A 25,857-nucleotide genomic window follows, 5' to 3' on the forward strand; every position below is an offset into this window, starting at 1 on the left:
GTAGAGGTATGTGACCTGTGCCTTGCTTCAGATCTCTGAATCCATGCAGGCTTTTCATTCTCTTCTTTACAATCCAATTTAGTTGCATGCTGTCAGCCTATTAAATCCTTACCGGGAAGAGATTCAGTGAAGCCCACTGGGTGCAACTTAGTGCACAGTTGTACACATCGATGAGGTTGGCAAAGTGCATGGCACATGTGCCAAGGATTTGCCAGGGGTTCCCCAAAAACTTAGGCATTAATGTTTCAGGGAAGTGTGTTAATCCTGGGCTACATATCTCACGGCTCAGTTACTGAGTGCAGATCCTGGGGAGCAACCTTAGTCTGTACTTTCATTAGCTAATGGTTAGAATTCCCAAGTTGGCCTCACTTTCTCACCCTCTACAAATGTCAACGTTTACAATGTCTCACCCAAAAGTCCCACCCTCATCACCCAGTCCTCCCAGAGCTTCAGCAAGTTAACTGCAACATTCCCAGTCCTGCTTTAAAATCGTTCTGTAGCCTGTCTCCAGCTGGCCTGCACCCCCCCCCCCCCAATCGTGGTCTCCTCCTCCACTCCACCTTTGGTTGCTACACTCCTGTCACCTGACATTCCTGCCTAGTTCCTCAATCTTGATGTCTCCCTCTTTCAGAAACTTTTCTATTCAACTGCCACTCTGACCCTCAGTTTCCTCTCTTTCCCCCTCCTGCTCTACATTCCCTCTCTTCTGAGTGTAAAACACTTGATGTCTTCCTGCAAGTGAAGAGCACTGCAGAATGCTGTTATAATGTGCTTTTGGGAGAGACTCTAGGAGCAGGAAGAGGGGCTAAAGGGCAGTGATTTGGGAAAGGATTTTTGATGGATGGGGTGATGCAGTGGCTAAAACCCTTGCCTCTGGGATCTGTTTGAATCTGGCTTGGACTGATAGAATCTGTTCTGTCTAATGATTTTAGATAATCTGAGCAGTTGAGTGGTATAGCATATGGTGCTTGTGTGAGCTTTGTGCTACATGAGTCAGGAGTGTTTGTTGAAAGTTAACATGACCACAGACCATACCTGACCTGGTCATAAGCTTACAACATGTGTGCATGTGAGGCAGCTCTGCTGGGCTTTCTAGTTTTACAATTAATGGATCAATCTATGTAGGGCTCTGTTTTTAAAACTGCACCATGTTCTTTTCTACAGTTAGACTTGCTAAACCGTTAAAGGGGTAGGGACAAGGAGTCGACCTGTGAGCTCTGCTGCCACTGTAGCTGGAGGTACGTGTGTTTATTGCCTCTTTCTCTCTTTTTCCCCCCCCCCCCCACCCCACCCCGGGACAGAAGGAACAATCTGTTTGAACTAGAGGACATGAAATCAAATCTCCAATGCAACGAAACCCATGTGAACTAACAAAGGGTTTTTAAAACAATTGCATGGTTAATGCCCTGTGGTGTTGTAACCTGCTGCTGTAGAGCATTAGGATGACGCTTCACTCCTGCTGCGTCACTGTTCTGGAGGGGCGAAGGAGACTGTGTGCCCTTGTCAAATGGACTCAATATGGGTTAGTCACTCGAGCATTTTGTTAATACTGTTATTATACCTTCTGATGTACAATGCATGGGAGGGAGTAAAAGGAGCAAAATCCAAGTGGAGAGAAGCTTGAAGTAACTCAGACCCTGCGACTAATAATTGACCATTTTCATCTATTCAAATTGTAGGCTGGTAATGAGCCTTTCTGACTTGTTTACTGTCTCTTGAGATCTGATGCATGCTTTACCTGGCATAGAACCGTTCACTCCTCTAATGCTCTTCATTTCTTAGCTATAACGAAGAAGCCAACTGTTTTGAAGGCAGCAACAGCAGTGGCTGTATGCTCCATCCAAACCTCAGGTAAAGTACTGTGGGTTTAATACAGTGCCAACAGGGGTTTAACCTGAAAATGCAGACCACCTTGGGTGGGGGCACTGGTCCTAATGTAATTCCAAAGCATATTTAGAGACCATTAATGTTGGTGTAAGATTTTAATGCTATAGTTATCCTTGGTGCTGTCCTAAGGAAGGGTTAAGGGGGCGATCTTCACTATAGCCTGCATATAATGGGCATGAATTCTAAATTCCTGTATGTGTCTGCAGATCTAGTAGTTTTACATACATCTATTGAAGGATTCAGTTCAATAGAGCATTTGATGTGGGTAAAGGGCACTGTTTGCCAGTGCTGTGGGTTAAGATGACGATGGGTGTCTTTAGGATAGTTTTTACCCAAATTCAGTGTGCTCCAATTCCAAATATGCTTCATGGCCATGAACCTGAGCACCACATTAGTGTAGGTAATTTGAGTCTAAGTCATTTGACTTTTATATACCAGCAAATTGTTATGTTTTGTAAATTTGTTTTGTAGCTGTAACTACAGTTTGCAATTTTCATTGCTGATATAGCTGCATTTTAAAAAGCAACAAACTGATTTTTGTGCCTCCAGCAGCTGTATCCAAGAAGCGCCCTGCTTGGGATTTGAAGGGGCACCTTGGTGACATGAAGGTGCAGCTGGGTGACATGAAGACACAGATGTTGGAGTACTCGGGCAGACTACAGGTCTCAGAGCTGCAGAGCAGGCAACTCCAGGAGAGTATGGGTCAGAGAGGGCGCAAGAATTGGCTGCTGCCAACTCACAGATTGAAGAATTGCAAAGCAAACTGCAGTTAGTATAGTATTGCATTGTTAGATTGCTGCATAAGTAATAAATGGCAGGAATTAAACTAGGGGTTGCTGTATTAGATCTGCAATATATGGCAGAAATAGCACCTCAAAGAACAAAATTCCCTGCTAAGCTCACCAGCTGGTTTCACTGCATCTTGCAAAAAAAATGTTGTCCATGTTAGTTACACTACACACTGATACTCTTCCTTACCCTCCACTCCCCCCTCGCCCCCATGTTTGATACTCTTCCTTACCCTCCACTCTCCCCCTCGCCCCCCTCCCCCATGTTTAATACTCTTCCTTACCCTCCACTCCCCCCTCCCCCATGTTTGATACTCTTCCTTACCCTCCACTCCCCCCTCGCCCCCATGTTTAATACTCTTCCTTACCCTCCACTCTCCCCCTCGCCCCCCTCCCCCATGTTTAATACTCTTCCTTACCCTCCACTCCCCCCTCGCCCCCATGTTTAATACTCTTCCTTACCCTCCACTCCCCCCTCGCCCCCATGTTTAATACTCTTCCTTACCCTCCACTCTCCCCCTCGCCCCCCCTCCCCCATGTTTGATACTCTTCCTTACCCTCCACTCCCCCCTCGCCCCCATGTTTAATACTCTTCCTTACCCTCCACTCTCCCCCTCGCCCCCCCTCCCCCATGTTTGATACTCTTCCTTACCTTCCACTCGCCCCCCTCCCCCATGTTTGATACTCTTCCTTACCCTCCACTCCCCCCTCGCCCCCATGTTTAATACTCTTCCTTACCCTCCACTCTCCCCCTCGCCCCCCCCTCCCCCATGTTTGATACTCTTCCTTACCCTCCACTCGCCCCCCTCCCCCATGTTTGATACTCTTCCTTACCCTCCACTCCCCCCTCCCCCATGTTTGATACTCTTCCTTACCCTCCACTCTCCCCCTTGCCCCCCCATGTTTGATGCTCTTCCTTACCCTCCACTCTCCCCCTTGCCCCCCCATGTTTGATACTCTTCCTTACCCTCCACTCTCCCCCTCGCCCCCCCCATGTTTGATACTCTTCCTTACCCTCCACTCTCCCCCTCGCCCCCCCATGTTTGATACTCTTCCTTACTCTCCCCCTCGCCCCCCCATGTTTGATACTCTTCCTTACCCTCCACTCGCCCCCCCATATTTGATACTCTTCCTTACCCTCCACTCTCCCCCTCGCCCCCCCCATGTTTGATACTCTTCCTTACCCTCCACTCTCCCCCTCGCCCCCCCCATGTTTGATACTCTTCCTTACCCTCCACTCTCCCCCTCGCCCCCATGTTTGATACTCTTCCTTACCCTCCACTCTCCCCCTCGCCCCCCCATGTTTGATACTCTTCCTTACCCTCCACTCTCCCCCTCGCCCCCCCATGTTTGATACTCTTCCTTACCCTCCACTCTCCCCCTCGCCCCCCCATGTTTGATACTCTTCCTTATCCTCCCCTCTCCCCACCCCCCCCCCCCCATGTTTGATACTCTTCCTTACCCTCCCCTCGCCCCCCCCCCCCCCATGTTTGATACTCTTCCTTACCCTCCCCTCGCCCCCCCCCCCCGTGTTTGATACTCTTCCTTACCCTCCACTCGCGCCCCCCCCCCCCCCCATGTTTGATACTCTTCCTTACCCTCCCCTCGCCCCCCCCCCATGTTTCTGGGGCGTATGCACAACTTCTGGCTGAACTGCGATCCTGATTACCTTCCATGGGCCCACTCTTGGCAATGTTTCCCCATCAAGTGATGGGACACAGGTCTGCACTAGTGAGTTCCTCATTCCAGTCACTGCCATTGTGGGCATATGAAGTGGAGTCCAGGCATGCTGGACAGGAAAAAGGGGAATGAGAATTGAAGAATGATAGTTATATTTCATTAGGCCTTTCACCAGCTGTATGAAAGCTGGAAAATAGCCTCCAAGCATTTCCTTGCAGCCTTTTGCTGGAGAGCTGAGTCCCATCTCAGTCTGCAGCTGGGACCAGTATAAATAGAGGCACCTGGGGGTTCTAAGTGAAGGCAAGGTGGGGCTGCACATGAAGCAGCAAGACTGCCAAGGACATCAGGTGATTGAGGAGGAGGGCTGCAATTGTCCCAGGCCATGTGAGTACCACTGGGTGTCATTACACGTGAGTCTCTGCAAAGTCATTGGTTTCCTCTGAACTATTGCACAACAGATTGCTGAAAAACAAGGAGATTCTGATAAAGATTAAATTGCCAACCCAGCCTGTATTTCAGGGGGGGGGGGGGGGGGGGGGGGGAGACTGTCCTCTTATAGTAGGACTGGCAGATGGGTCGAGGTCAGAGTAATCACAGTACAAATATATAAAAATGGCAGGTATTGGGAACAAACAGCAGGTCAGTCAGTCTATAAGAGAAAGGCAGGTTATAGTTCAGGTGTGTGCCTATAATGTCAGAAACTGCCTTCTCACTCTGCTGATCATGGCTGATTTGTGTGCTTCAAATACAGAGAACCTCCTGTTTCTTGCTCTTGTGCCTCTTTCTAATTTGCTCATTTGAAATGATTAAATTCAGTACTTCAGCCTGTAATTAGTGTTGTGATTTAGGTTCAGTTGTCTGTGAAAAGGCAGTCAGTCAGCATCTGTAACGTGATGGCCTTGCCCTTCACTATCTGTAACCTCCTCTAGCCCTGCAACCCTCAGATCTCTGCGCTCCTCCAATTCTTGCCTTTTGCATATCCTCTGTTTTAATCGCTTCACCATTGGTGGCCGTGCCTTCAGCTGCCTAGGCCCTAAGCTCTGGAATTCCCTCCCTAAACCCTTCCTTTTTAAGATGCTCCTTAAAACCTACCTCTTTGACTAAGTCTGTCCTAATATCTCCTTTTGTGGCTCCAGTGTCAAATTTTGTTTGATAATCGCTCCTGTGAAGTGTCTCGGGACGTTTTACTACATTAAAGGCGCTATATAAATGCAAGTTGTTTGTTGTGTGTGTCCACTCGTCGCAGCTCAGGAACCCTGACTCTGGTCATCACTTCTGTTTAGGGCAATGGAGTTGTTGCTGAAGAGCAGAGAAGTGGAGCTAGAGGTGTACAGAAGTGAGAACGCTGCAATGCAGGGAGTGTTGCAGGGACGTGAAACTGAAATCGAGCGCTTAACTGCTCAAGTTCAAGAACTGAGGACCAGCAATCTGACTCTCTCCACTGTAGTTATGGATACTCAGGTAGTGTCACATTTCTACATGTTTTCACTTTTTTTTTCCACCAAGGATCTAGATGTGAGTCATTATAAAATGTGCTTTAACTTAAAGGGGTTAAATTCACAGGCGTAAGGGTGTATATCTGGCTAGGGAGGAGATGGATCAACTCTGGGTGGGGACAGGCAGGCAGTGATCCAAACTGGAAGGGTGCACTGATGCTGTGAGAAGTTTCAGCTCAGCTGTGATGTCCCATTGTGTTCATTATCACAGGCTCCCATTTGGGCATTGGCCACTTGTATAAGGTACCAGCGAGCCGCTGCACTGCCACACCTGAAACTACCCCCAGAAGGACTTGCCTTTTCACGAGAGGAAATCTGGAAAATAACGTAGGATTGGAGGGAGATGGTACAATTTTGACTGATAATCTTAGCACTTGAGCTGTAGGTTGTGTTCCAGCACTGCAAAGGGATGGGATGTGTGAGGTGAGGGATTTAGAATCATAGAAAATTTATGGCACAGAAGGAGGCCATTCAGCCCATCGTGTCTGCACCAGCTGAGAAATGAGCCACCCAGCCTAATCCCACTTTCCTGCATTTGGTCTGCAGCCCTGCAGGTCACGGCTCTTCAGGTGCACATCCAGGTACTTTTTAAATGAGTTGAGGGTTTCTGCCTCCACCACCTTCTCGGGCAGTGAGTTCCAGACCCCCACCACCCTCTGGGTGAAATTTTTTCTCTCGGCTCCCCTCTAATCCTTCTACCAATCACTTTAAATCTATGCCCCCTGGTTATTGACCCATCCACTAAGGGAAATAGGTCCTTCTTTTCCACTCTATCTAGGCCCCTCATAATTTTATACACCTCAATCAAATCATCCTTCAGCCTCCTGTTCCAAAGAAAACAACCCCAGCCTATCCAATCTGTCATCATTGCTAAAATTCTCCAGCCCTGGCAACATCCTCGTAAATCTCCTCTGTACCCTCTCTAGTGTAATTACATCCTTCCTGTAATATGGTGACCAGAACTGTACACAATACTCGAGCTGTGGCCTAACTAGTGTTTTATACAGTTCCAGCATAACCTCCCTGCTTTTATATTCTGTGTCTCGGCTAATAAAGGAAAGCATTCCATATGCCTTCTTAACCACCTTATCTATCTGTCCTGTTACCTTCAGGGATCTGTGAACATGCATTCCAAGGTCTCTCTGTATCCTCCCATTTATTGTGTATTTCCTTGCCTGGTTTGCCCTCCCCAAAGGCGTACCTCACACTTCTCCAGATTGAACTCCATTTCCCACTTTTCTGCCCACCTGACCAGTCCATTGATATTTTCCTGTAGTCTACAGCTTTCCTCCTCACTATCAACCACACGGCCTATCTTTGTCATTTGCAAATGCCCCCTACATTTAAGTCCAAATCGTAAACGTATACCACAAAAAGCAAAGGACCTAGTACCGAGCCCTGCAGCACCCCGCTGGAAACAGCCTTCCAGTCGCAAAAATGCAAAATTTCTGCAGTTTGTTTTCAGGGCTCTGTTAGTGGGCTTTGGAGGCTGAATTAGAATTGGCAGCTTTGTGCAGTGGACTTGGTTAGTGTCATCTTTAATCCTAATCTTTCTTCATGTAGGAGAGGCATATAATTGCAGTTTAATAGATGATAGACTGACCGACTAAACTGATTCTACACCCTGTTACCAGGGCCAGATGTTTTGGGTGCTTGTGGACCATGTTTACTATTGTGCCCTTTTCAGGTGGTGTCTAAAATAATTACTGCCACTTTTTTTTTTAAATGGCTGCCTTTCCACTCTTTGTCTAGGCGAAGCTGACCTTGAGAGAGCAGGAGCTCGCACAAAATGTCAAGTGCGTAGAGGAGCAACAAAGGATGATGGCATCACTTCGTGATGCGGTGGCAGATCGGGAGGAAAGGCTGCACCGTACAGAACAGGAAAGGCGGAAGCTGCACAATACTGTGCAAGAACTCAAGGTACATGAGGCCCAAAGCAGCCAGTAGTGCTACCATCAGGGACTTGTGCTGGCACATTTCTGTTCTCCAAATACAGGTGATTTTGGACATTGGGGGTGGGGGCATTACAAATGGGAAGTATGTGGGGGATTGAAGGAGGACAGATGGAGTGGTACAGGGATTGGAATAGATGCCTGCAGTGGGGGTGTAGCACTTCTGTAAGTACAATGGGCCCAATGCTTACCTTGGAACAGTCAGCTTCAGGTACCTTGCCTAAATGGCTATTCATGAAGGCAGACTAATTATGGGCCATCAGTCGGGCCACACTCAAACCGGCCCAAACTATAAATGGATTAACTCAGCTCAGACTATGAATTGAAGCTGAGGCCTTGCTGGGCTGTATGGCTCAGTTGGTCACTCACTCAGCCACAAAGAGCTTTCTCCTTTGTTCATAGCTGTCTTCACAAGCAGTAGGTGATTGGAGGAATTTTTTTTTGCCCCATGTGTGACCAGTAATTTTCTGTCATGGCCCTTACAGGGTAACATCCGTGTGTTCTGCCGTACGCGACCAGTTCTAGATTCTGAGAAGGAAGATTGCGGTGAAGTTGAGCATATTCAGTTCTCAGCCAGTGATGAGAAGGTGATCACCTTGACTAAATTGGAAGAGGTAAGCTTGTGTGGAGATACATTCTGTGTATCTGATCCTTCAAAGTGGTAACCAGCAATATTTGTCGCTGACTCTTCGATTCTGGCACAGGACAAGGGCCTTCATTTTCTGCTGAAGGGTTGCCCCAATGATTTCACTGGGACTATGGAATGGTGTTGCAGCAGTGCCCACTTACTCTGCTTGCTTTCTGTTTCCATTTAGTTACTGGGTGGAATGTGGTGCCGCCTTATGACAGTGGGAATTATTTCTGAAGTGGAATTCTGCATTAGGGAAAGTTCTAATGTTTACCCAAACGCTGCCCCTCCCTGGGCTCTAGACCAGCTCAGTAGGAAGTCTTGAATATCTAGTTGTTTAGAAGTTATTAATATTGTCCCCTTCTCTCCGGCCCTGGCTCTAGTCTCACGTTGGGCGCGATCGGAAAGTAGAGGTGAAATACGACTTCAGCTTTGACCATGTTTTCCAGCCAATGGCAAAGCAGGAAGATATATTTGACGAAATCGCCCAGCTAGTCCAGGTAATATGTAGTACGGCCCGAACGGTGTTGTATAGGAAGCTGCCTCAGTTCTGAGGGTGCAGGGGGTTTCTGCTAAGATTGCTGCTAATGAGCAGATGTTAAATTACTCACTACCTCAGTCTTTCTGGGTGAATACTCCTTCAGAGGTCACTGTTTAAACTGGAACAAGGTTTGCTGCCTAACTCATGTGAAACTTTAACTCTTGTTTACATCAAATAACTATGAATACATTATTAAATTACTATAGGAACAGGAGGAGGCCATTCAGCCCCATGAGCCTGTCCTGCCACTCAGTTAGATCATGGCTGATCTGTACCCTAACCCTAACTCCATTTACCCGGCGTTGCTCCATATCCCTCGATACCCTTATGATGAAAAATCTGTCAATCTCAATCTTGAAAATTTCATTTGACACTCAGCCTTTTTGGGGAGGGAGGGGAGGAGGAAAGAGTTCTAGATTTCCACCACCCTTTGTGTGGAAAAGTGCTTCCTGATTTCACTCCTAAATGGCCTAGCTCTTAATTTAAGATTATGCCCCCTTGATGTGGATTCCCCCACCAGAGGAAATAGATTTTCAATATCTTCCATATTGAATCTTTTTATTGTTAAACATGCTGTCCCAATACTCTGACTGGTAAAAGAACTAATTTATGTACTAAACTGAACAGAATGGAAAGGCCCAGGGTTTGATGTCTGGCCTGTGCTGAGTTATGCAGTAAGGACAGTGCCATTGACCTTAGTATGGCCAGGCTTTGGGACTAGAGACACGGAGGAGCTAGGAATCCTGCCCCTTGCCCTCCACAGTCCCCTGCTGCAATGTGTGGGTGTGACAATGCCTGGTCAGGTTTGGATCCGACTGATGCCTCACAGCATTAAATAGCTTTTTGCCACTCACTAGGTAATGGATGATGCCCATCATGCCTCCTGGATCTGTATCCAATGAGTTGGTGCTTTGGAGAAGGACAGGGTAGGAAATGGAGTTACTTGGGGAAGGAGTGTAACTATTTTGGGATCTTGAAGGATGCTGAGATTGTGATCAGAGTCCTGTGACCATGCAGGCAGTAGGAATGGAGATGCTATTTGATGTAGAGTAACTCTGCCTGTCTTCCTTCCCCTCTTTCCAGTCTGCCTTGGATGGATACAACGTGTGCATTTTTGCTTATGGGCAAACGGGCAGTGGGAAGACTTTTACAATGGAAGGTCCCGACAATTTGACCTGTGAGACCAAGGGGATGATTCCACGAGCTGTCGATCAGGTCTTCTTAACTGCCCAGAAATTGAAGGCCATGGGATGGACGGTGAGTTACTGCAGCAAATCCTATACATTACCCTGCATTCAGAGCACGTAGCAGCAGCTAACCTCCCCAGCACCTTGTACACCTACCAGGACATGCAGGAGGTATTTTGTCTCAGTAATTTCACCATGCCCAGAGGTTGCTTTCAGTTTCCTGTGGGAGGAAAGAGAAACAAAGTGAATTAACTACCAGTCATTTTTGCATGTTTCCTGGCAGCCAGCTCAATGCTGATGGAGACCAGGGGTGGGTCTGAGAATGTGAGTGAGATTGGTGTCATATGAGTCGTGTTTTTCATCTAATATGAAGTATAATGCAGTGCAATAGCTTGTTTGGAGCAGGGAGTGTGTAGGTCTGGTCTATGTTCTCCCTCCAGTACACTCCTTGCTCTCCTGTAGGTGCTGACTCGTGCTTAGATTTTTTTCAAAGACATCAACCCCCTCTGGTAGCTCACCTAAGGGGCTGTTTGTACTGTGGGTTTATACACTGAGGATTCAGACGGCAGCTGAATATCTTGTCTTCCTGTTATGCTCCTGGGCACTCCAGTCCAGAGGTAGAGCCCATCTGTATGATTGGTCAACTCAGGCGAGATGAAATTCAAACCCCAAACAATGCTCTGCAGCTGATTTCCTTGTAATGAAGTTGTAGTACTTTTAATTTGTTATCGCACTGTGCCTTGGATATGGGGAGAGATACTCTTGATATGTTTGGTGCATCAGCCCTTAATCCAACATGAATTGCTGTAAAATCTAGTGTATAAATTGCACCCCAGGTTTGCAAATCAGACGTGCAACGTATACACTGAATCTTGTGAAGTGAGGGAGGTAAAAGGATTCTGTACCAATTACAGAATTTGCAATGTCTGACAGAGTTTGGTTACAACCCAAATATTTCAATAATGGAAAGTGCTTTAAAGGCACAAATTTAGCTTAGGGTTTTGTGCTGATTCCACTTCACGAAGCATGACCTGGTACCAGCAGGCCCTGATCGAACAGTGCAAAAGTTGATTTTTTTTTAGAATGTGTGGCTATTCATGCTCCTGCTTTCTGTCCAACCAGGTACTCAAACGTTAATTGCTTTCAGTTAATTCCTTCGGCTGGCTTGCAATAATCCATGTGAAGTGTTGAGCACTTTTTTTGCATCTATTTCAGTATAAATTCACCGCCAGCTTTCTGGAGATCTACAATGAGACACTTCGTGACTTGCTCATGACAAAAACGGAGAAAAATGTCGAGTATGAGATCAAACGGCTCAGCAAAAAAAGTGAACAGCTGTACGTTACAAACCTCCGATACATCGCTGTCACCACAGAGGATGAGGTGGGTACTTGTGTTTACAACTTGAACTTTTCAGGAGTGAAAGAATGCCTGCTGATGGACAGTTTATGCAGTGTGCCATTAATTCAGTTCAGCACCAGCGAGGCAAGCAGGGACTGCAATCTGTATTCGGGTTGTTTTTGTGGGAACAGGGCTGGATAATCGGTGACATTTCTTCATAAGTTGTAAACAAATGTAACTTCTTTACGATGAAACTGAGCAAGGCTTGCTGTGTTCTGTTGTGCTCCCTGCCTACATCTGACAGGTTTGCACCACTGGGCACTTAACTTATATTCTTAAGCTGTTTCAAGCTATTTCTCCTCCCCACGCAGGTTCATAATTTGATTACCATCGCAAAAGCGAATCGTTCTGTGGCGCGAACAGCAGCAAATGACCGTTCCTCACGAAGCCACAGTGTCTTCCAGCTGAAGATTGAAGGGAGTAATTCTACCCGCGATCTCCAGTACACATGTGAGTATCTGTCCCAACATTTCCCGTTAGCTAGTGATGGGCAGAGTTTGGGCTTCAGTGTTCCGAATTAGAAGCCTGGTTGTGGGGCTTGTATGTAGACCTGAAGCTCTGGTCATTCTGGCTGCTGTCCCTCTTTATACTGCATTTATATGCCACTGCACCAAACAATATACAAATCAGGTCCTACCTGTACAGCCCAATGAACACACAACCACTTCTGAGGCTTGTCCAGGCTGCTAACCCAGTTCCTATGTGTTGCTGTAGGGCAGCACTGATTCATAGGTGCCCAACTAAAGGCCCCATTAAGATGTGTGCACAGCCCCTGGGGGTAGTGGTGTTACTTTTGATAAAACTAACTGGGACTCTGCACTGACTAGTTACTGATGCTCATTGAGTATCAGCTTTAAATGCTCTTAATGTGTAATCTAAATGACCTGACACACTCCCTGCTGTACATTGCAACAAAAGAATGAGAGAGTGCACTTGGAAATAGTGCACTTTGCATTTCAGGGAGCACGTCTGCTCCCAGATTTTTTTTTATTTGTTCATGGGATGTGGGCGTCGTTGGCAAGGCCAGCATTTATTGCCCATCCCTAATTGCCCTTGAGAAGGTGGTGGTGAGCCGCCTTCTTGAACAGCTGCAGTCCGTGTGGTGAAGGTTCTCCCACAGTGCTGTTGGGAAGGGAGTTCCAGGATTTTGACCCAACGACGATGAAGGAATGGCGATATATTTCCAAGTCTGGATGGTGTGTGACTTGGAGGGGAACGTGCAGGTGGTGGTGTTCCCATGTACCTGCTGCTCTTGTCCTTCTAGGTGGTAGAGGTCGCGGGTTTGGGAGGTGCTGTCGAAGAAGCCTTGGCGAGTTGCTGCAGTGCATCCTGTGGATGGTACACACTGCAGCCACTGTGCGCCGGTGGTGAAGGGAGTGAATGTTTAGGGTGGTGGATGGGGTGCTAATCAAGTGGGCTGCTTTGTCCTGGATGGTGTCAAGCTTCTTGTGGTGTTGGAGCTGCACTCATCCAGGCAAGTGGAGAGTATTCCATCACACTCCTGACTTGTGCCTTGCAGATGGTGGAAAGGCTTTGGGGAGTCAGGAGGTGAGTTACTTGCCGCAGAATACCCAGCCTCTGACCTGCTCTTGTAGCCACAGTATTTATGTGGTTGGTCCAGTTAAGTTTCTGGTCAATGGTGACCCCCAGGATGTTGATGCTGCATCTGCTACACTGCACCAGAAGTTCTGTGGTTTGTCTCAAAAACACTGCCTCAACCTCAACAATCCTAACTGCACCAGTGTGACATTTCCCCACTTCCCATATCTGCCATTCTGCTGGATCTCCGATGAGCATTTGGGACAGGTTGTGTGCACTTGTTCCTGCCAGGAACTGAACTGGATGGCAATTGCCAAAGTCACTGAACATAGGAAGGAGATTTTTATCCCATCAGTCTGTAAGATTTGAACCAGAGGTGAAAAGCCAATAGCTTGTCCCTCTCTACTTCCAATCCTGTGTCTAAAGAGATATTTAGCTACAGCTTCTTTAGATTGGACTGCTTCTTGCTACACAATCAGCAGACACTCAGTCAGTGGTGCCACCTTGTCACCTCCCTACTTTAAGTGTCTCCTAAAGATCCTGCTCCTTCCATTGCCCCCTCTTCTCTTTTCTCCCTCTTGTTTATCCACTGCCCTGGAAACAGTTCTCTTCCACACTACTTGTCTTTGTTTGAGAAACTGCATTGTATGTCAGAAATGTAGTAATGGTGTTTGCTGTCCAAAATAATTACTACAGCCCTTTCTCCATGAGGCATTTGGTTATTAAACTGTTAACTACCCAGATTGTGGCTGTTGTCAAACATGAACAGTGTCCATAACGTAGTTTCTTGACTGTACCTGACTCCTGTGGGTTCAGTTATAATGGCAGATACATCACTTCCATTCAATGGGACAATGAGAGCCTATTACTGTGCCTGTCAACCTTCAGTCCTCTCCTTTCTAAATTTGAGACCAGACTCTCTACTCTTTTTCCCTTTTCCCCCCCCCCCCAAAGTGGGTTTTAATGAGCTGAGAGCACTGGAGGAGGCCAAACATTCTGTGCTTCTAATCCTGTAGGATGACCTTGTTTTTTGCTAATGCTCATGTTGTTTTGTTCCTCCCCTCTCCCAATGGGTTTAGCGACCCTGAATCTGGTGGACCTGGCAGGCAGTGAGCGCCTGGATAAGTCTCACTCGAAGGGAGATCGTCTACGGGAGGCACAGGCTATCAACACCAGTCTTTCCTGCCTTGGGCATGTCATCAACTCACTGGCAAACAAGGTAAGATGCAGCATTGGAGGTCAAAGCCTGGCAGTGGGAATGGGGCTGGTTTAGCTCAATGCCCCTTTTACACCCTACCAGATTTTTAAAAAAAACATTTGGGGTGGGGGAGGGGAGGGAGCATGGTTGGGAGAAAGAACTTTCATTTATACACTGCCTGTCACAAAACACTTTACAGCCAATGAAGTACTTTTGAAGTGCAGGTGCTGTTGTAATATAGGAAACATGGCAGCCAATTTGTGCACAGCAAGATCCCACAAACAGCAATGATTACCAGATTATCTGTTCTAGTGATGTTGATTGAGAGAAACATTGGCCAGGACACCAGGGAGAACTCCCCTGCTCTGTAAAAGATCCCTTGGCATTATTTCAATCTGAGGGCAGACAGAGCTTCGGTTTAATTGCCCATCTGAAAGATGGCACCTCCGACAGTGCAGCACTCCCTCCACTGGAAGTGTCAGCCTGGATTTTGTGCTCAAGTCTCTGGAATGGGACTTGAACCCATGACCTTCTGACTCGGGCAAGAGTGCTACCCACTGTGAGCCATGGCTGACACACACTGAAGTCAGTGGAGTTAGGTTAAAATCCAGGCTGCTGTTTCTGTCCTTTTTTTGCTCCTTCTCTCCACATGCCTCCTCAGTCCCACCTGAGATCTGGAGTGTTACATTTGCACCCCACCCACCAACAGCTCTATTAATTCAGTGTAGGTTTTCTTAGATTTATCCATTTTGCCCATGTATGGATACCCTGCTCAGTCACAGCTGTGCAGTGTGTTGGCCCTTGAGCTTTTTATTTAAACAAGGCTATTTTGTACCATCTCAGGTGGTTTTAAATACTGTGCTATTGCTGTGTTCTTACCTGGGGCAGTGGGTGGCATGTCAGGGCTAACTGCTGATACTGATGGGCAAGGACATGCATCTTCTCAGGTCTGGGATGTTTAAAATGACAGCTCTGGCTCGTTAGTGGCAGTGCTGCTGAGGGGGGGGAGGAAAACCACCCTTTTTATTGTACAAGTTTTATCTGAACTACCTGTGTGCAGTAGGGACTGAATGAATAAATGCAAGATTAAATCCTATAATCAGTAAGGAGAAAAAGGTTTGTCCACACAACATGCTTGCCTTTCCCTCCCTGAACAGTTAAATCTTTATTGGTAAGATGTGAGGGATGTGCTATTATATAATGTCCATTGTAGTAATAGCTGTGTGTAGAAACTCTGTGCAGAGCTGGTGGGTAGAGTTATTTTCCTCATAATCTCATCACTTATTTTCTAGGAGTCCCACATCCCGTACCGCAACAGCAAGCTGACCTACCTGCTTCAGAATAGTTTAGGAGGCAATTCAAAGATGTAAGCTGCTTTCTCCTCCAGTCAGTCAAATGACATTCCATTGATGTATTTTGTGATTTTTTTTTTTGAAATCTGAACCCTTTCTCTTGCAGGCTGATGTTTGTGAACGTGTCTCCTCTAGAGGAGAACTTCAGTGAGTCGCTCAATTCCTTGCGCTTTGCCAGTAAGGTACGTTAAGAATTCAAATGGTTAATACCCCCGTTGCAGAAACTCAGCTTCTAAATGTGATTTATGATGGAGTACAATGAGATTAATGCAGGACTTCAGTACAGGGCAAGGCTTCGAGTCCCAGCACACCAGCTCCTTGGTGTAGTGAAGTGGGCAGATACTGAAACATGGCTGTGATCAAGATTCCTTATGTTAGTTCCATAACAAAACAGTAAATCAGCTTCTCTGTTTTGCTCCATCCTTTGTGCATGATCCAGGGTTTGCTATCTAAGTAGTCTGTCCTTTATCCCTGAGCTCAATGTGTTTTGCAGCTCGAGAGCCAATGTAGTCGAGAAAAGCTGGACTAAAGCTGTGGTGAATGTTTGAGTTGCTTTTCACCCAGTATTCATGCACACTGCTGTACCAAACTGGCATGGACCAGAAAAGGAATGCACAGCATTTATCAAACTTCATGTGATGAGCACAACAGTACAAGCTGCCTTGTGTAACAAATGACTAACTGACAGTACAAGTCATGTACACAATCCTTTCTCCGTTTATTGAGCAGCTGATCCATATAGATCTCGGTCCCATCTGCCATAATTAGCCTCTAGAGGGTGGAACCAGATCTAACATTCCTTCTGATCACTGTTCAGTGACCTGCACTAGGAATGCAGAGACTTTCCTCAGTAGGTTATGCTCTTGTCAGTTATGTGTGGGATCACTCTTTGACCTTAACTCTGTTCACCTTGCTAAATTGTTTTTTTTTTTCAGGTGAATGAGTGTGTGATTGGGACAGCACAGGTGAACCGGAAATAGGATCAGTAACTACAGTCCAATCCAGTCATACAGTCCATGAGCCAAAAACTGTAAATACTCTCATTCAAAATACTTCTCAAATCTCTACCTTTTTAAATGGGTGGCATTAAAAGCCTGTTGTAAAATGCAGAACAGGGTTGAGCTTTCTGTCACCAGTCATCTGCTTCAAATGTAGTACGTTTGTACAAACATGCTTCTGTATATTGTGAAGTTTAGTGTGGAATATCTGTTTATGGTGGATGGGGAGTGTAGGGGAGTAGGGTAGAATCCCCACTCGTGGTCTGATCACTGAAGTGTCCTGGGGGAGGTTACCTGGTCCTGATTAGCTGCCATCCCTCCAAACATTGGACCTGTTCACCTGAACAAGCAGCTATTGGTGAGGATCTCCAGCTGCCTGTCACTTGAACTCACCTGCCACCCAATAGGTGGACTTAACACACCATTAGCCCAATCCAGTAGACCCATATTTTGGGGGTCACTGTGGGGATTGTGCTTCTCATTTATAGGGGGTGAATTTGTAAAAAAAAAATATAATGGTCATTTTGAACATGTATTGGAGCTGCCTGCAGTCTTCACTGAAGGTAGCTAGTCATTGATACTAGAGATGCAGCGACATGCTGAGTATCCTGGTTTGAAACGTGCAGCTGAGTATTAAGCCTCAGTGCATCGAGATCCTGCTTTTTATTCAGTAATTATTGATTTTAATGTCTTGCCCTTGTATTTGTAACCAGTAAATGTTCCTTTTGCAAAGGATGCAGTTATTCCTATTTGTGTTCTTCAGCTGACACACTGTACTGGTGATTGAAGTCCATCCATAGTATGCTGTAGTGTACTGTGGTGCACTCCCTTGTACCATGGATGACCCTCACTTAATACACCATGAAATGTCATTGTGAATATTCCAGACATTGAAAAAAAATCCAATTATGGTGCAACAGGAAACCCAACTATTTTTAACTATAAGACGGTGTAAAACCAGTATATTGTATGATATTGTAACAAGTTAATTTTCAGAAGATGCTAATAAAGCTGTATTGACCCACCAGCAGTGTTACTTGGATGTTCTAGTCACCTACTGTTAAGTTAGGGAAGGAGACTGAACGCAGCCAGGCTCTTGGGCTTGAAGCAGCAAGCAAGATACAGTGGAGCAGAAAATGGGCGGAGGTCGGATGAACAAGGATGTTGGGCAGGGCCACGCACCTTGTAAATGTCTTCACATCACCACAGTCACTGACTCTCCTCCATGCTGGAAGAAAAAAATATGCTGCACCTCCCCAGTGAGGATCGGGGTGTGCATGAGATGATTCACGACAGTATGGGACAAACTTAATACACTAGCTGCTCTTTTCTTATCTCGTCTTCATAAGATCACGTGTAGGCTGTTGAACTTGTGAACTGTGTGTGCCAGTCCCTGCTCTCGGGTGGGGTGGGTTCTCCACCCCCCCCCCCCCCCGCCAAAAAAACTACCCTGGGCTATGCACCATCCCTGTTCAAGGTAGCCTGCTCTTACTGGCCAGCTGGTGCCTGAGTGATTTGGTATGATCCTCTGGTTCCCTCTTGGTATCAGTCCTTGAGTGGTTTGGTGTGATTTTTTTTCAAATTTGTTTATGGGACGTGGGTGTCACAGGTGAGGCCGGCATTTATTGCCCTTGAGAAGGTGGTGGTGAGCCGCCGCCTTGAACCGTTGCAGTCTGTGTGGTGAAGGTTCTCCCACAGTGCTGTTAGGGAGGGAGTTCCAGGATTTTGACCCAGCGAAGATGAAGGAACGGCGATATATTTCCAAGTCGGGATGGTGTGTGACTTGGAGGGGAACGTGCAGGTGGTGGTGTTCCCATGCGCCTGCTGCTCTTGTCCTTCTAGGTGGTAGAGGTCGCGGGTTTGGGAGGTGCTGTCGAAGAAGCCTTGGCGAGTTGCTGCAGTGCATCCTGTGGATGGTACACACTGCAGCCACAGTGCGCCGGTGGTGAAGGGAGTGAATGTTTAGGGTGGTGGATGGGGTGTCAATCAAGTGGACTGCTTTGTCCTGGATGGTGTCGAGCTTCTTGTGTTGGAGCTGCACTCATCCAGGCAAGTGGAGAGAATTCCATCACACTCCTGACTTGTGCCTTGTAGATGGTGGAAAGGCTTTGGGGAGTCAGGAGGTGAGTCACTTGCCGCAGAATACCCAGCCTCTGACCTGCTCTTGTACCCACAGTATTTATGTGGTTGGTCCAGTTCAGTTTCTGGTCAATGGTGACCCCCAGGATGTTGATGCATCTGCACCAAAAGTTCTGTGGTTTGTCTCAAGGGAAGGTCATTGATGAAGTAGCTGAAGATGGTTGGGCCTAGGACACTGCCCTCCAATAACCACTACCATCTTCCTTTGTGCTAGGTATGACTCCAGCCACTGGAGAGTTCTTCCCCTTGATTCCCTCTTGGTATCAGTCCGAGTGGTTTGGTGTGATCCTCTGGTTCCCTTGATCGATCTCAGCAGCACTAGTCTGGGCTGGTATCATCTCCTGTGTAGGTCACGTCATCCAATTTGTTGCCTTAGTGTTTCTATCCCCATGCAAGGTTTTCAAAAGTAACTGCGTCCTAACCAGGGAACTACCCTGCACACTTTCCTGGGATCCGGTTTGACCTCTGCTTGGCTTGCCCAAGAGGTTTCCCATAATTTACCCACTTACTGGGATCAATGCAACAAGATAGAGGGGAAGAACTGATAGTTTTTGAATGATTAACTATCAAAAAGCCAAATGTAAGGAATCTTACAACACCAGGTTATAGTCCAACAAATTTATTTTAAAATCACAAGCTTTCGGAGATTATCCCCTTTGTCAGCTTGTGATTTTAAAATAAATTTGTTGGACTATAACCTGGTGTTGTAAGATTCCTTACATTTGTCCACCCCAGTCCATCACTGGCATCTCCACATCATCAAAAAGCCAAGCCAGACTCTAGGAATGATGTGTCCAAAAGTGGACTATGGAGCAGAGGAATAGTGGGGTTGAAAGAAAAACTAACTAAAGAGGCCCATGTTGTACAGATCTGCTGGAACACAGGATATCCACACCAGAAATCAGGGGGGAACTGAATGGAGGAACAAGGCACTGTTCCATTGCCCATTAGCACAGGCTGCAGTCACTTTCCCTAATAGTGGTCATCCAGAATAATAGAGCAGCAGAGGGCCAATCCATCCTGTGCTCTCATTAGATCCCATGGCCTTATCTAAGAACAGAGATTCCTCCTTCAACCTATAGATCCTTTTGATTTATTGTGTGGGAGTGAGCAGCATCCAAGCCACCTCAAATTAACAGGAATTCCTGTGGGTTCCAACAATAATGGAACAGTGCTACCACTTTGTATTAATTCTTTATTTCCAGTTACAGTAGCTGGGAGTTTGTGCACTTGCTCAGCCAAATGGTAATTTACCATTGACTAAGTAGGGAAGAGGAAATCTCTCTGGGAGCCGGGTTATGTACAGTGACAGCAATGAAGTCCCTAAGACCATCCCCAACCTCTGACTGACAGCCCTGGGCTGCAGCAGTTACCATTAAACCTTGACATCTGTGTGCATTTCAGCCAGAGTGTTTCACTGTTTCTTCCTCTTTCATGTCCACATCCACCACCTTCCCTCCTTTCCTTTTCTTGCCTCTGCCGCTCTCCACCTCCATGTTGTCAGTCAGCCTGATCGTCGCTGGAGCAGATTCAACTACAGATGTGAAGAGGAAAGACATTGTGTTGCTATGTTCTAAACACTCGTCGACAAATGCCCCCAAATATAGGAATGGACGTGGAGCTGCAGATCGAGTTGGGCAAGGAGACAATGGTGACTTGTGAGCTTTAAATGGTGGAGAGTGCAGCTAGGAGCACCAGAGTGTAGGGTAAGGCAGCTGACAACCAGGGTGCTGGAGAGGAAGGAAGGCAGGGGTGGGGGAGAGATATTAGAGGCTAGGATGGGGGTGAGTCCACAAAGGGAACGTTGCAGATTTTCACATTTAATATAGAGACAGGGAATTCTGAGGCAGCATTCTGCATAAGCTGGTGTTGGAGGGCAGGAGAGCACTGGGGAAATAGTCTAGGAAGGTGACAAATGAGCAGATCGGGATTGATCAGTGTTGGGGGGGGGGGGTGGCTGAGGGAGACTTGGAAGCAGGCAGTCGTGCAGAGATGGCAGGGGGTCTGGCTGATTGAACATTGGGTTGAACAGGTTGGTTTGATTTAGCCTGACTGAATAGGTTCAGGGGAATGGAATCAGTGGCACAGGAGCAGAATTTATTATGGGGCCTAAAAATTATGGTTTCTAACTTTGAGGAATTTTGAAGAGCCAGCACAGGGGGGAACTGAATGGAGGAACAAGGCACTGTTCCATTGCCCATTAGCACAGGCTGCAGTCAATTTCCCTAATAGTGGTCATCCAGAATCATCGAGTTGGGCAAGGAGACAATAGTGACTTGTGAGCTTTAAATGGTGGAGAGTGCAGTGGGAGGTGGGGGAGCACCAGAGTGTAGGGTGGGCTGAGCGGCAACCTCCTGAGCTGCATCAGTCTATGATTCCATCTACCTTGGACTACGCCTGGAATGGCTGACTACAAGCAAAATACTTCAGACGCTGGGGAAAAAAAACTCAGGTCAGGCAGCATCTGTGGAGAGAGGAACAGAGTTAACGTTTCAAGTCGATGACCTTTCACCTACCAGTCCTGACAAAGGGTCATTGACCTGAAACATTAACCCTTTCTCTCTCCACAGATGCTGCCTGACCTGAGCTTTTCCAGCATTTTCTGTTTTTATTACAAGCAAAATGTAAGTTGTGTAAACATTTGTCACACTCAGTACAGGATTGTGTGAAGTAGGGTCGGGGGGAGGGGGAACGGCGGAGGGTCCGGGGGGGAAGGGGGAAGTCCGGGGGGGAAGGGGGAAGTCCGGGGGAACCACAAGAAATGCTGTAACCGTACCGTCCATTACAGATCTCTCCCTCTGACTGTGCTGGATCTGTTTCTGTAACTTCCTCCTCTTTTTCCCTGAGAGTGTGATATTCGCCCTCTTACTCGAGCTATAAACAACAAGAAAGTGAATAATCACAATGCTGCAACTCAGCAACATCTACTTGCATTAGACCGCACTGTTAAAGTACAAAACCATCCCATCACAGCAGCATAATCAGAAAAATAATAATCTCCAAAGGAGGAGGTATTAGGATAGGCAATTAAAAGCTTGGTCAAAGAGGTGGGTTTTAAGGAGATCTTAAAGGAGAGCACGGTTTGGGGAGGGAATTCCAGAGCTTCGGGCCGAGGCAGCTGAAAGCACGGCCGCCAATGATGGAGTGATTAAAATCGGGGCTGTGCAAGAGGCCAGAATTGGAGGAGGCAGAGATCTGGGAGGGTTGGAGGAGGTTACAGAGATAGGGAGGGGCGAGGTCACGGAGGGATTTGAACACAAGGATGAGAATTTTAAAATCAAGATGTTCCCGGACCGGGATCCAATGTAGGTCAGCGAGCACAGGGGCGATGGGAGAATTCGCTTTCACCGAGTCTAAGGGGGGGTGGGGGTGGCATCACAGGTTGGTGTGACCTGCGACAGCCTCATGCACTGGGAACACACCCGCAATCTGGGCACTTGCACATGATGATGTTGGTGCTGTGCAGACATTAGTTTCATCTGTCCCGGGGACAAAGCCTCTCACAGACCTGCACAATTATCCCGATCTGTCCCTCACAGACCCCTAAAATTATCCCGATCTGTCCCTCACAGACCCCTAAAATTATCCCGATCCGTCCCTCACAGACCCCTAAAATTATCCCGATCCCTCACAGACCCCGAAAATTATCCCGATCTGTCCCTCTCAGACCCCGAAAATTATCCCGATCTGTCCCTCTCAGACCCCGAAAATTATCCCGATCTGTCCCTCTCAGACCCCGAAAATTATCCCGATCTGTCCCTCTCAGACCCCGAAAATTATCCCGATCTGTCCCTCTCAGACCCCGAAAATTATCCCGATCTGTCCCTCTCAGACCCCGAAAATTATCCCGATCTGTCCCTCTCAGACCCCGAAAATTATCCCGATCTGTCCTTCACAGACCCCGAAAATTATCCCGATCCCTCTCAGACCCCTAAAATTATCCCGATCCTTCCCTCACAGACTCCGAAAATTATCCCGATCCGTCCCTCTCAGACCCTGAAAATTATCCCGATCTGTCCCTCGGGCCCCTAAAATTATCCCGATCTGTCCCTCACAGACCCCGAAAATTATCCCGATCCGTCCCTCTCAGACCTGTAAAATTATCCCGATCTGTCCCTCAGACCCCTAAAATTATCCCGATCTGTCCCTCGGACCCCTAAAATTATCCCGATCTGTCCCTCGGGCCCCTAAAATTATCCCGATCTGTCCCTCAGACCCCTAAAATTATCCCGATCTGTCCCTCTCAGACCCCTAAAATTATCCCGATCTGTCCCTCTCAGACCCCTAAAATTATCCCGATCCGTCCCTCACAGACCGGGGGGGGGGGGGGGGCGGGCGGGCGAGAGACCGGGGGGGGGGCGCGGGCGGGCGAGAGACCGGGGGTGGGTTCCACCTGCCGCTGCGCTCTTGTTCCAGGGGGAGGTTTGTTGTTCTGGTTTCTCACCATCTCTTCCTCAGGTGATGCCTGGTGATGAGCCCCTCGTCAATCACTGCACCCACCACTTGGTGCTTTCTCCTCCTCTCTTTCCCCAGAACTCGCCGTCTTTTGAAAAGGTTTCTCTGTAACTCCTGCAGACAAAAACAGGGCGAATAAAAGTAACTAAACATCGAACGCGGAACACTCGACCGCTCAGGCTCCTTTCACCAGAAGAGAAAAGTTCACATCGGTCGGGATGGGGCTGTGGGTCAGCTCTGGACCCTGGGGGGGGGGGGGGGGTGTGGAGAATGCGGGTCAGCTCTGGACCTCGGGGGGGGGGGGGGGTGGTGGAGAATGCGGGTCAGCTCTGGACCTCGGGGGGGGGGGGGGGTGGTGGAGAATGTGGGTCAGCTCTGGACCTCGGTGGGGGGGGGGGGGGGGAGAATGTGGGTCAGCTCCGGACCTCGGGGGGGGGGGGGGGGGGTGGAGAATGTGGGTCAGCTCTGGACCCTGGGGGGGGGGGGTGGAGAATGTGGGTCAGCTCTGGACCCTGGGGGGGGGGGGGTGGGGTGGAGAATGTGGGTCAGCTCTGGACCCTGGGGGGGGGGGGGGGTGGAGAATGTGGGTCAGCTCCGGACCCTGGGGGGGGGGGTGGAGAATGTGGGTCAGCTCTGGACCCTGGGGGGGGGGTGGAGAATGTGGGTCAGCTCTGGACCTCGGGGGGGGGGGGTGGGTGGAGAATGTGGGTCAGCTCTGGACCCTGGGGGGGGGTGGAGAATGTGGGTCAGCTCTGGACCCTGGGGGGGGGGTGTGGAGAATGTGGGTCAGCTCTGGACCTCGGGGGGGGGGGGTGTGGAGAATGTGGGTCAGCTCTGGACCTCGGGGGGGGGTGGGTGGAGAATGTGGGTCAGCTCTGGACCCTGGGGGGGGGGGGGGTGGAGAATGTGGGTCAGCTCTGGACCCTGGGGGGGGGGGGGTGGAGAATGTGGGTCAGCTCTGGACCCTGGGGGGGGGGTGGAGAATGTGGGTCAGCTCTGGACCTCGGGGGGGGGGGGGGGGGGGGGGTGGGGAATGTGGGTCAGCTCTGGACCCTGGGGGGGAGGGCGGGGGTGGAGAATGTGGGTCAGCTCCGGACCCTCGGGAGGGGGGGGGTGTGGAGAATGGAGAATGTGGGTCAGCTCCGGACCCTCGTTCCCTTTGAGCTTTGATCACTTTAAGGGCCGGCCCCTTAAATCGCGTCTCTCTAATCCGGTCCCCCCCCCCTCTCCTCCTCCTCCCCCTCCCCCCTCCCCCCTCCCCCCCCCTCCCCCTCCCCCCTCCCCCCCCCCTCCCCCTCCCCCTCCCCCTCCCCCTCACTCACGGTTTTGGGGCGGTTGATTTTCCCTCCCGGCGCCATGTTCTCTCCACGAGTTCCACAAACCGGAAGTAGAGACATTCGCGTCCCGTCAATCACCTCCTAAACACCCAATGGGACAGAGCGGGGGCGGGACCACCGAGCAAAGGGCGATTGCAGGATAACGGTCACGTGCTCTGACCCCGCCCCCAGGGGTGGAGCTCACGGCCACGTGATCTGACCCCGCCCCCGGGGGGGTGGAGCTGACGGTCACGTCCTCTGACCCCGCCCCCGGGGGGTGGAGCTGACGGGCACGTGCTCTGACCCCGCCCCTGGGGGAGTGGAGCTGACGGTCACGTGCTCTGACCCCGCCCCGGGGGTGGAGCTGACGGTCACGTGCTCTGACCCCGCCCCCGGGGGGTGGAGCTGACGGGCACGTGCTCTGACCCCGCCCCTGGGGGAGTGGAGCTGACGGTCACGTGCTCTGACCCCGCCCCCGGGGGTGGAGCTGACGGTCACGTGCTCTGACCCCGCCCCCGGGGGTGGGGCTGACGGACACGTGCGAGGTGGCCGCGTGCGGCGGGCGGGAGTTGACGGTTGGCCGGCGCCATTTTGTTGGCTTCAGATGGCCATTGGGGCTGTGCGGGGCCGGACTGGACTGGACCGACCATGGCGCCCCGTTATATCACTTACCGGGCGCTTTACTCGGTGTGGCTCATGACCTTCAAAGGTAAGGGCGGCCCAAAAGTCAAAAGTCAACCCCCTCCTCACACCACACAAACCTCTCCAGCCCTCAACATTGTTTCAAGTCTCCTCCATCTTTGGGAACCTCCTCACACTCTCAATAGAAAATTCACCCCATTTCCATTCAGATTGTGCCCTGTTTTTTGTGTTTGGAAGCAGATGCTGGATTTATAATTGCATTTTCCATTTCATTTACCCACCCTCCTCTCCCATAAGAAATGTAAGAAATAGGAGCAGGAGTGGGCCATTCAGCCCCTCGAGCCTGCTCCACCATTCAATCAGATCATGGCTGATCTTCAACCTCATCTTCACTTTCCCGCCCGATCCCCATATCCCTTGATTCCTCTAGAGTCCAAAAATCTATCGATCTCAGCCTTGAATATACTCAACGACTCAGCATCCACAGCCCTCTGGGGTAGAGAATTCCAAATATTCACCACTCTCTGAGTGAAGAAATTCCTCCTCATGTCCGACCCCTTATCCTGAGACTATGCCCCCTGGTTCTAGACTCTCCAGCCAGGGGAAACAGCCTCTCAGCATCTACCCTGTCAGCCCCCTCAGAATCTTATGTTTCAAT

General features: G+C 48.9%; 2 protein-coding genes across 2 annotated transcripts in view; one reads left to right on the forward strand and one right to left on the reverse strand.

Annotated features, from left to right (window-relative positions):
* LOC137304961 (carboxy-terminal kinesin 2-like) overlaps positions 1–17,672 on the forward strand; it is a 32,151-nt gene extending 14,479 nt beyond the window's left edge. The window contains 15 exon segments of the mRNA XM_067973738.1: positions 1,176–1,238; positions 1,783–1,851; positions 2,437–2,588; positions 2,591–2,655; positions 5,639–5,816; positions 7,604–7,771; positions 8,289–8,417; positions 8,815–8,931; positions 10,056–10,229; positions 11,375–11,542; positions 11,872–12,010; positions 14,179–14,318; positions 15,590–15,663; positions 15,756–15,831; positions 16,585–17,672. Of these exon segments, the coding sequence (XP_067829839.1) occupies positions 1,176–1,238; positions 1,783–1,851; positions 2,437–2,588; positions 2,591–2,655; positions 5,639–5,816; positions 7,604–7,771; positions 8,289–8,417; positions 8,815–8,931; positions 10,056–10,229; positions 11,375–11,542; positions 11,872–12,010; positions 14,179–14,318; positions 15,590–15,663; positions 15,756–15,831; positions 16,585–16,629 (1,757 nt within the window). The 3' untranslated portion in view covers positions 16,630–17,672.
* Positions 17,673–19,967: 2,295 nt separating this feature from the next.
* LOC137304869 (uncharacterized protein C11orf98-like) lies at positions 19,968–24,670 on the reverse strand. Its single transcript, XM_067973665.1, has 4 exons — positions 24,564–24,670; positions 23,231–23,355; positions 21,563–21,660; positions 19,968–20,320 (listed from the first exon to the last, which is right to left on the reverse strand). The coding sequence occupies exons 1-4, from the start codon at positions 24,636–24,638 to the stop codon at positions 20,187–20,189; spliced, it is 432 nt and encodes a 143-aa protein (XP_067829766.1). The 5' UTR covers positions 24,639–24,670; the 3' UTR covers positions 19,968–20,186.
* Positions 24,671–25,857: the final 1,187 nt, after the last annotated feature.

Source organism: Heptranchias perlo, chromosome 39 (assembly GCF_035084215.1).
Source record: "Heptranchias perlo isolate sHepPer1 chromosome 39, sHepPer1.hap1, whole genome shotgun sequence".
Taxonomy (NCBI): Eukaryota; Metazoa; Chordata; class Chondrichthyes; order Hexanchiformes; family Hexanchidae; genus Heptranchias; species Heptranchias perlo.